Source organism: Nicotiana tomentosiformis, chromosome 5 (genome assembly GCF_000390325.3).
Source record: "Nicotiana tomentosiformis chromosome 5, ASM39032v3, whole genome shotgun sequence".
Classification (NCBI taxonomy): Eukaryota; Viridiplantae; Streptophyta; class Magnoliopsida; order Solanales; family Solanaceae; genus Nicotiana; species Nicotiana tomentosiformis.
In genome coordinates, this window is record NC_090816.1 from 100,663,494 (window position 1) to 100,674,445 (window position 10,952).

Here is a 10,952-nt window from a genome sequence, read left to right on the forward strand (position 1 = left end):
GAATGTAGAAATAGCTTCTTTTATAGTTGTAAAACTCTAGAAACCTAATTTGATCTCAAAACAAAGAAGAAAGAACCTAATACGGTAAGTAAAGGAGAAATTTAATCCATTGTAAAATTGTAGAAACCTAGAAACCTAATTTGATTTCAAAACAAACAATGGGAGAAGCCTAATACGGTAAGTAGAAGTCTAACACGGTAAGTAGAAGCCTAATGGAATTGGAATCCAAAACTTATACAAAAGGGAGGTAAACCGCAAGTAGTCGACAATTAGCTTTTTTTTAATTTTAATTTTTTTGAATAAAATAGTTATTACAATTACTATTATATCCAACATATAATGTACTTACGAAGGGTAAAAAAGGCGAACGATATTTCGATATAGCCTTCGTACTTTTAATATAGTATAGATTTATCTTAGTTTATATTTTTTACTTAATAAAAAATACTAATTCACTCAGTCAGGCTCCTAATATGCGTGTATGCCCCGTCAATGATCAGGGGTCTAAAATATATGTTTTGATCGAGTTCAGGTGTCTAGTTGAAATTTCATAAAGTAGGGGGACTTAGATGTCAAATCTGAACAAGTAAAAATATTTACTAGGCTATTCTGTCTTTTTAAACGGAGAGATTTGTGTAAATACAAAAAACTTAAGCACTCTTTTAATAAACCCCTAATAACCTCATAACACTAATACAAAGTGACTCGTTTCAATTTATTAATTAAAACCCTCGTACTCTTTTATAATTAAACGCCCAACTATTTGGCTCCTATAACCCAATAGTTTCCCTTTAAATGATTGATTAATGCATCAAGAGGGAATAGTACGGAAGGAATGATTTAAATTAACTCTTTACAATTAGAACAAAGTAAATTGGATAAAAAGTTTCTATAACCTGAATTTATTCACATTTCCCTCGAATTTACTAAAGTTATTTTTTTAAAATAAAATAGTCACTCAACTTTAATTAAGTATCATGGATGTCACCGAATTATTTTTTTAACTAAAAAGTTACTCAACTTCTAATTATCACATAAAATCACTATGAGAAAAATAAAAAAGAGATTCTTATTATTATAATTAGGCAAAGCTGAATGACATTTTGGTTATAAAAATAATTTAGTGATTTTCATGACACATAAGTAAGTTGAGTGACTGTTTGTTAAAAAAAATATAATAACTTTGGTTAATTTAAGGAACATGAAGAGCTATAAAAACTTCCGGAAAAAAACATAAGTATGAATTACCAACTACACACTTTATCTCTGGAATGATCAAGAGGTAATAGGATGTGACCAGAGTAATGTATAACTGGAAATCCACGAGAAGTTAATTTTATGCCTTTTCCTTAAACTAGATGATGTATCTGTGCGATGCACATGCCCAATTGTTGCTCTTTTTTCTTATTTTTTTCCTTTTAATATTTTTTGGTCTATTGCTAATTACATATTTTATTCGACTTCAGGGAAAGAAAAAAAATATAGGCATTTGTAAATGTATAGAACCACATTTACATATATATATTTAAATCTTTTGCGTTATGTGTATTTTAATTTTTCTGAAATCGTATTACTATACCAATCACTTTGTAATACTTGTTGAAGTCTAACATTTTATTTTACAAAGATTATACAATACTTCAAGTGCACTGTAGAGTATTTCTACATAGATTCTACATATCTTTATTTAAGAAAAATAGTTTTGCACCACCAAACTTAAAATCGATTATAAAAAATTGATTGAAAAGTCAATTGAAAAGTAAGCCGCGATGTATTTTCTCATTGTTTAAATTGAATATATATAGTTTTACTCTTTTAGTATTATCAATTGTGTTAATGTATATTTTTTTTTATATTAATCAAAATTTAAATAATAAAACATATTCATTTTATTTCCAAATAGTTGACGAAAAAGATTTTTTTTGTTTTTTGCAAAAAATAATTGTAATTTTTAATTATTCGGAATTTTTTTACCAGAAAATTTGTTATGTTATTCTAGTTTAGTGACATATCTGAATAATTTATTTAAAATAAATTTATTTTTCAATCACTCTAAATACTAATCAAAATGACCTTAAATTGAAGCATTGCAGTATTTTTCTAGTTTCATTTGATATGATTGAGATACTCTAGAGTGTAATACAACTTTCTCTACCATAATTATTTGTTGAGCTTTTTTAAAAATTGTTAATTTTATATTTATGTATTTTAAAATTTATATAATGTTGAATTATTTATTGAACACAGAGGAAGTACCCCAACTAAATTTAATCATAGAGAAAAAAGTATAATCATGCAGAATGATACTTCTTATGCTGCCTAATACATAATAAAGAAAATAATTCCCCAAATTAGTTGTCTTAATCTTTTGTTTAGATTATTCTCAAATAATATTTTATAGAGGGAATCATTATTATACAATTTGAACAATATTCAATATTCTATAATAAAAAAGGAACTTGACTATATTTTATTTTTAAATATTTTTTTCCTAATTTTATAAAGTATTCCAATTAAAATTGCAATTTAATGAGAACTTGTATAAAATTATATCAATTGATACTAATATAAAAACACTTTAATAAAAATTTACATAATTTATTGCCACTTTAAAAAAAATAGTCTTTACCTAAAATAGTCAATAAAAAAATAAAATAATATTTCTTAAAGAGACATTAGAATTGTTATATATAAATGTATGTAACCATTGTATGTTTTTAATCAAATAAACGTTGAATTATAAAATTACCCAACAAATAATATTTTTAGTTAAAAGTACTAAATGGAAAAAAAAAATTAGACGGTAAAGGTGTGAAGTAGTCTCCTTTCAAACAAATTGAAGAGTAACATTAATTAAGTAGTGCATTTAAAGAAGATAATCAAGGTTGAATGGGAAGTAGGGTTCACCTAATAATTTAATAGTTTGGCCATACTTTTGGTTTTTCAGAAACAATTCTCAATCCATTTTCATCGTCCTATTTATACACAAACTTAGCAAAGATAGCACCGAAAGAAAGCTATGAAGATTTATCAATCTCAACATCAAAGAGGTAAGAGAAAGCTGCTTCTGATTTCAGTAATAGAACCATTTCCTAAAGTTGTTTTTATTTTATTTCCAAGTTTCAACCAAAGGGAAACCATCAAAATCCATCTTCGTACTAACAATGATATAACTTATATTAGATTGTTTTTGAATTATATTAGTCTGCTGGAAACTCTTTTTGCTGAAATCTTGGTTGATATCCTAATTCTGTTGACAAGAATTAGCCCCAAATTTCACGGGATTGGGGTTGCGAGGAAGCTTAAGAGTGTTCTCTTCTCCTTTAAGTTGCTTTCAAGTACTGTTTTGATATTTTGGAATTATTTTCATTGCTTAGGCATTCGCTTATCTGTGTTCCCAGCTGCCTTAATCATGATTTCCGCAGATTCTTGTTTTATGTATTAATTTGGTTTTTCTATGTTGTCTCCTCTTGTCGTTTTGTCTTTTTGTTTTCTTGAGCCGAGTATTTTTCGGAAACAGCCTCTCTACTCCTTTGGGTAGGGGTAAGGTCTGCGTACACACTACCCTCCCCATACCCCATTAGTGGGATTATACTGGGTTGTTATTGTTGTATATAAAAACAAGTATATACAAGCAAACATGCAGAAATGCAATTTAGTCCATCTATGACATGTTATATGAATGAAAGGGCAAAGATTAACGGACTATTGCTAAATTATGTTGTTTTATGTGTAGGAGCATCGGAAGACAACGACGAGTGAAGGTTGCAAAAAAAGATGACGAAAATGCAAGAAAATAGCAAAAAATGCCAAGTACCCAAACCGCGCTACAGACCAGGCTTCGCGAGGTCTATATCCAGCTTGACCGCGCTACAGACCAGGCTTCGCGAGGTCATAGCCAGGTTGACCACGATCGCGGGTTAAAAATCTCCAACCCGAATTTGGACTCAAGGACTTCAACTCTAGCCTATAAATACTCCTTAAACATGTCTAAGAGAATAGGAGGACGTTTTTAGTGCAAATTCGACCTAAAGAAGACGCTTTTGGAGAGAGGATTCGACTTAAGGAGGTAAGAACACGCTAGGAGCAAGGCTAAGAATTCTTCTACGAGTTTTTCACTTCCTTCTTCCTATTTCCATTATTGGTTATGATCAATTCTAGTATTGTACTTTAGCATACTATTATGAATAGCTAATTTGTTATCTAGGGTTTTGATGGAACCTTTTGTGGGATGGATTCTTATTACGTTTTTATATAATTGAGTCGTTGGATTTCTCTTCTTGTTCAACTACGTGTTTATTGATGTTGATTGAATAGCCATCAATTGACTGTGCCTATTTAATGTATATATTTCTCGAGAGAGAGTACACATTTAGGTAGTCGTTGAACAACATCACTCCTAACGTATATGAGAGATCAATACGAAAAGTTTAAAGGCGGGATTAGAGATAATGAAACATTAGTGCGGTCGTAGTGAGCGGTGAGTTAGTGACAACTAGCGTAGTTCGAGAGAATATGTCTAGTAAATTGTGGTAGTTGCTCGAAAGAGAATTACGACACCCGAAGTACTCACGATCGGTAGAGAATACTTAGGAGAAATTATAGAAGACGTAGCGGGAAGGATTCCGACAATTGGGGAAATCATAACTCTAGACCTCCTTAATCTATTCTGCAACCCTTATTATCTTTAGTTGTTAATATACTAGTTTAATTTATTAGTTAATTAGATGTAAGAATCTTAATATTTATAACTTAGGAATTGTTCGAGCTTGTCTTGTTAGTGATAGTTAACAGTTCTAGCTAAACCTTAGTTCTATGTGGGATTCGACTTCGGACTTCGGACTTTTAGACCGGATTATATTTGCAGCGACCGCTTATCCATTTTAGGACTAGAGTTGGGCGTGATCGCTTACTTTTGTTAATGACTTTGCAGATCAGTTTACTGCTCCATAGGCACACGATTTTGTTGTTCTTGCCTCATTTTCAAAACCTAAAAGAATTCCAACTTTGTGGCATCCAGGAAAGGTTCATGCAATCCCACTAAGTCAACTTTGTGTATTCTAACTAGTCTTTCACTTGCACCTTGTGATCTCATCCCCCTTATATTCCAATTGATGATGTTAATCATTAAAACAAATTGGGTTTTGCTTAGCACCTTCAGTTTTGTTGGTATTGTCGGGCTTGGCTGGCCCTCCCTTATCTTCTTGAATGTTAAACTAAAATGAAAAAATTATATGTTCTTCTACATACTCGCCTTGTCATGATACATTCTTTATTGAGATACACGTAGTAGAATTTGATAAAACCTAAAACATCTTCCTAAGAAGTTCTGAGATGGTATGAATTATCATAATATAATGGCACCATTAAATTAAAGCATCATCCTTATATGCAACAGCTATTTCGAAAATCAAGAAAACAAGAAACTAAAACTCACCTTATAATTGTACAGTCAAGGCAAATAAACTGTCCAGGAAGAGAGAAGACTAAAAGAAACAAGGGAAATTGGAAGAGGAGGTAAGCAACGGTGGAAATTTTGAGGAAGAAATATAGACTGTGCAAATCGGGTGGAAACAGAGTGTAGATATGTTCGTTTGAGCGGTGTAAAGTACGTGTCAAAATAAAGTAGGGTTAACATGTGACTTATGTCAAAATATTTGTAGCTTTCCCAAAACAAGGGAATCAGTTTGTTAAGTGCTCTTATAAGTGCTTATGCAGTCAAGAGTAATAAGGAAAGGGATAGAGGATCACACTGTTTCAGATCTCTGGAGGATATGAAGAATCCATGTTTGATTCCATTAATAAGTATGGAGTACCAGTTATTAGTTAGGAGTATTCTGAGAAGTTCATTTTCCTGTGGATAGCTATAAGGAAGCTCCGGGATAGCTTGTCGTATGCTTTAGACAATCAAGCTTAATAACAATGTTGCCTCCCTTATTTCTTTCCCAATCCTATGAACATTTTCCTGGGCTAGGAGGATGTTTTTAGTGATGAGTCTGCCTTTGACGAACTTAGTTTATTTGTCTGAAATGAGTTTAGGGAGCGGTTGGGAAATACCGATAGAGATAATCTTGTTGGAGACATTGCAAAGGCTAATTTGTCTTAGTTACGCCACAGTAGTGGGGGAAGGTACCTTGCGAATAAGCACAAGGTTAGTATGAGCGTAGTATCATGTGAGATTAGTGCCTAGGAAAACATTCCGAAAAAAGTTGCAATCTTCCTTTTTGATAGTGCCCGAGGACGCTTGAAAGAAGTGGCCATTGAATACATCATGGCATGTAGCACTATTTGGGTCAATAGAGAAAATAGCACTTCTAATTTCTTCTACCTCTCAGATGTCATAAATGAGCCTATTATTATCCTCAGTGAAAAGAGGTTCTACTTATCTGAGAATAGACATGTCATTATCTCAAGGAGTAAGTGTAAAAAGGTTATTGAAATGATCCACAACTGCATTTGAGATGGCTTCATTGCCCTCGATCCATGCTCTATGCTTAGTTTTATTCCTCTGTGTGTAGGTGAGACTCCCTTCTTTTTTCCTTTTCTTTATCACACTGTATTAATATTTGGAGTTGGAACACCTTGTTTTGCCCACTTCATCCTTGCTTTCTGTTTAAGAATAGATTCCTCCATTTTGAGCCATTTAATGCACCTCATCTATGTTCCAGTTCCCTAACTATAGATACATAATCACTCTGTATGGTCCAAATGTTTAGGAATCTCAGAACCTGTCTTAGCTTTATGATCAACTTTGTTGACCTGAAAGTGGTTTGTGCCTTCCTCATTAACCATAATCCTATCTAGCCTCTTGTTGATTCTTCTCCCTTTTCCCTACCCATTGCACAGATTTCCAGTGAATCCATTGTCGGACATGCCACCGTTTTCCATACAAGCAATAAAATCAGTGCTTTTGCTCAGGTTGTATGGTGTACCTCCTTTTTCATTATTTATCATAATGGATTCCAGACCGGAAAACATTTAGTCTGCTCCAGAGCCTACGTCTTTTCACTAAGTGGATTTAGCATACACCCATGTGATCCATAGAAGTTTATTATCATAGTTGGCCTTTAGAGTATGTTGTTGCTTACTGGTGTTAGGCCAAAATATTATACTTTTAGTACATTACTCACCTTACATGTTGTTAGTTTAGTGGTTAATTGTGCGACGTTTGAGCTAAATTATATTTTTTTATGTGTAAGAGCATCGGAAGACAAAAACAAGTGAAGGTTGCACAAAAAGATGACGAAAATGCAAGAAAATAACACAAAAATGCCAAATACCCAAATCGCGCTACAGATCAGACTTCGCGAGGTCTATAGCCAGCTTGACCGCGCTATAGACCGGGCTTCGCGAGGTCTATAGCCAGGTTGACCGTGCTATAAGTCTGGCTTCGCGAGGTATATAGTCCGGTAATTAAAAATCGCGGGCTAAAAATCTCCAACCGAGATTTGGACTCAAGGACTTCAATCGTAGCCTATAAATACTCCCTAATCATGTCTAAGAGAAGGGGAGGACATTTTTAGTGCAAATTCGACCTAAAGAAGATGCTTTTGGAGAGAGGATTCGACTTAAGGAGGCAAGAACACGCTAGGAGCAAGGCGAAGAATTCTTCTACGAGTTTTTCACTTCCTTCTTCCTATTTTCATTATTGGTTATGAATTCTAGTATTGTACTTTTGCATACTATTATGAATAGCTAATTTGTTATCTAGAGTTTTGATGGAACTTTTGTAGGATGAATTCTTATTACGTTTTTATATAATTGACTCGTTGGATTTCTCTACTTGTTCAACAACGTGTTTATTGATGTTGATTGAATGACCATCAATTGACTGTGCCTATTTATTGTGTATATTTCGAGAGAGAGAGTACACATTTAGGTAGTCTTTGAACATCATTCATAACGTATGTGAGAGATCAATACGGAGAGTTTAAAGGCTGGATTAGAGATAATGAAACCTTCATACGATCGTAGTGAGTGGTGAGTTAGTGTCAACTAGCGTAGTTCAAGAGAATATATCTAGTAAATTGTGGTAGTTGCTTGAGAGAGAATTACGACACCCGAAGTACTCCGATCAGCAGAGAATACTTAGGTGAAATTATAGAAGACGTAGCGGGAAGGATTCTGACAATTGAGGAAATCATAATCTAGACCCTCCTTAATCTATTCCACAACCCTTATTATCTTTAGTTGTTAATCTACTAGTTTAATTTATTGGTTAATTAGATACAAGAATCTTAATATTCATAACTTAGGAATTGTTCGAGCTTGTCTTGTTAGTGATAGTCAACAGTTCTAGCTAAATCTTAGTTCTTTGTGGGATTCGACTTCGGACTTTTAGACCAAATTATATTTGTAGCGACCGCTTATCCATTTTAGGACTAGAGTTGGGCGTGATCACTTAATGTTGTTAATGACTTTGCATATCAGTTTTTGGCTCCATAGGAACAAGATTTTGTTGTTCTTGCCGCATTTTCAAAACCTAAAAGAATTCCAACTCTGTGGCATCCAGGAAAGGTTCCTATAATCCCACTAAGTCAACTTTGTGTATTCTAACTAGTTTTTGACTTGCACCTTGTGATCTCACCCCCTTTATATTCCAATTGATGATGTTAATCATTAAAACAAATTGGGTTTTGCTTAGCACCTTCAGTTTTGTTGGTAATGTCGGGCTTGGCTTACCCTCCCTTATCTTCGTGAATGTTAAACTAAAATGAAAAAACAAATATGTTATTCTACATACTAGCCCTGTTATGATACATTATTTATTGAGATACACGTAGTTGAATTTGATAAAACCTAAAACATCTTCCTAACAAGTTCTGAGATGGTACGAATTACTATAATATAATGGCACCAATAAATTAAAGCATCATCCTTATACATGGGATGTGATACATTTTTAAATAAAGAATAAATGTATTGGAAATCTATAAAGCCTCAAACAACAGAAGAAAGATTATTGTACCATAATGAGGTTGATGAAGGAAATTTAAAAAGTTGATGCCAATATTAAATTACTCTGGATAAGGTTGATAAGGAGTGGCATTTAAGTAAAGGTCACCCTTTCTAGCAATAGTTATTCCAGATAATTCAGTCAAGTCCAAGTCTCTTGGCTTGATTCCAGTTGGGAGTTTCCAGTCGAAGTGATACAGCAATTGGGCCAATGGCAAGTAAAGATTAGCTAAACCAAATGACATTCCAGGACAAATTCTCCGTCCACCACCAAAGGGAAGAAACTCAAAATTATTACCAAAAAAATCCATAGAGCATTGCTCAAATCTCTCTGGCTTAAAGCTTTCGGCGTCATCCCAATATTTTGGATCTCTTCCCAATGCCCAAACATTAACCATAACTTTGGTCTTCGCAGGAATAGTGTAGCCGTTTATATCTGTGTCTTCCCTGCATTCTCTTGGGACCAAAAGTGGAGAGGGTGGATGAAGTCTCAAAGTTTCTTTAATGACTAACTTTAAGTATTTCAGCTCCTCCACATCGTTTTCATCAAAAGATACTTTGTCCCTAAAGGCTTCTCGCACTTCTGCTTGAGCTTTGGTGAATACACTTGGATTCTTCATCATTTCAGCCATAGCCCATACAGTTGTTGTTGATGAAGTTTCCGTTCCGGCAGCAAACATGTCCTGTAAATTAATAATGGCAAAGCTATTATTTTCTTATTTGTGATAGGATTTTGAAAATCTTTTAGCTATGGCAATGGATATGGGAGTAAGTATAAGCATATATAGTATTCAATAGTACTTACAACAATAACAGCTTTGATATTGTTGTTGGTGATGGGAAATTGAAGACTTGTATCATTCTTAAGTCTTAGTAGGACATCAATTAGATCTTCACCTCCTAATGCACCATTACTCTTGCCAGCTGCAAGATTTTTCTTGTGCTCGTTGATGACATCCTCAACAATGGCATCTACCTTAAGGTGGGCATTCAGAAGTTTACGCTTCATTCCACTGAGAACATGAAGAAACTTGTATGAAGGGAAGATGTCTACCACATCAAAGCCTTCTGCTAATCCTATTACTTCTCTGATCTTTTTTGCAAATATATCTTGCCCCTTGAGTACTTGCCCAAATGCTGATCTACACGTCATGGAGCTTGCAAACCAAATGATCCTCTGCGTAAAATTAACTAGCTCACCAGAAGAAGAATCTGACCGGATAGAGTCAATGAGACGAACGACTTCATCACGTCTGATCGAGCTGAAGGACCGAACATTCTTTGCATTGAGAAGTTCCATGACACAAATTTTACGCATTTGTCTCCACTGGTCGCCATAAGGGCTAAAGGCAATGTCGGACTGGTTATAACAGATAATGTCCATGGCTACAATTTTAGGCCTAGATGCAAAAACCATGTCATGAGTTTTTAGTACTTCTTTTGCCATCTCCCTAGAAGTAACCACAACTGCAGAAATTTCACCTAACTGAAGGTGCATAAGTGGTCCATATTTTTTGGCTAAATCTCTAAGGACATGGTGTGGTTCTCCACCAATCATATGAAGCATACTTCCTAGTATTGGTATTTTCCATGGACCTGGTGGCAATTTTTTGCTTTGGCTATTAGAGTTCTTCCATTTCCTCAACAAAAATAGGAAAGATAGGAATAGGAAAATGGAAACCAAGCTGAAGAATTGCATTTTCGGAGATGATTAGATAGATGATTCTTCAAAGTCTAGTTGCGTATGGTCTTTTATAGGCATTTGTAACTTTGGCAATATAATAATTTCTGCAACTTTTGTTACATATGATTAGAGCAGACTTTGTTTACTTTCCTGTTGACCATTAATTATTCCTAATCAAAATAATTCAGCTGACTCAAAGAACAACAATGATGTGCTAATTATTAGTCGGGAAAATTCCTAGTAATGTGTGGGGTATGGCCCAGAAAGACTTTGGCGGCTGAAATTTGATAGTATTATAAGTATTAACAAATAA

The 10,952-nt window shown here is 33.9% G+C and overlaps 1 protein-coding gene and 1 long non-coding RNA gene across 4 annotated transcripts; one reads left to right on the forward strand and one right to left on the reverse strand.

Moving 5' to 3' along the window:
* The first annotated feature begins 2,873 nt into the window (after positions 1-2,873).
* On the forward strand, positions 2,874-7,736 carry LOC138891592 (uncharacterized). 3 transcript variants are annotated; one of them, XR_011407964.1, is made up of 3 exons: positions 2,915-3,050; positions 3,737-3,891; positions 7,355-7,736. It is a non-coding gene; the product is annotated as an uncharacterized lncRNA (long non-coding RNA). The 3 variants fall into 3 exon arrangements; XR_011407963.1 differs by having other exon boundaries at positions 7,312-7,355; XR_011407962.1 differs by lacking the exon at positions 7,355-7,736 and having other exon boundaries at positions 2,874-3,050; positions 3,737-4,288.
* Positions 7,737-8,714: 978 nt separating this feature from the next.
* On the reverse strand, positions 8,715-10,682 carry LOC138891591 (5-epiaristolochene 1,3-dihydroxylase-like). The gene is made up of 2 exons (XM_070175158.1): positions 9,761-10,682; positions 8,715-9,638 (listed from the first exon to the last, which is right to left on the reverse strand). Exons 1-2 carry the CDS (start codon positions 10,652-10,654, stop codon positions 9,018-9,020), a joined length of 1,515 nt encoding a protein of 504 aa, XP_070031259.1. The 5' UTR covers positions 10,655-10,682; the 3' UTR covers positions 8,715-9,017.
* Between the last annotated feature and the right edge of the window lie 270 nt (positions 10,683-10,952).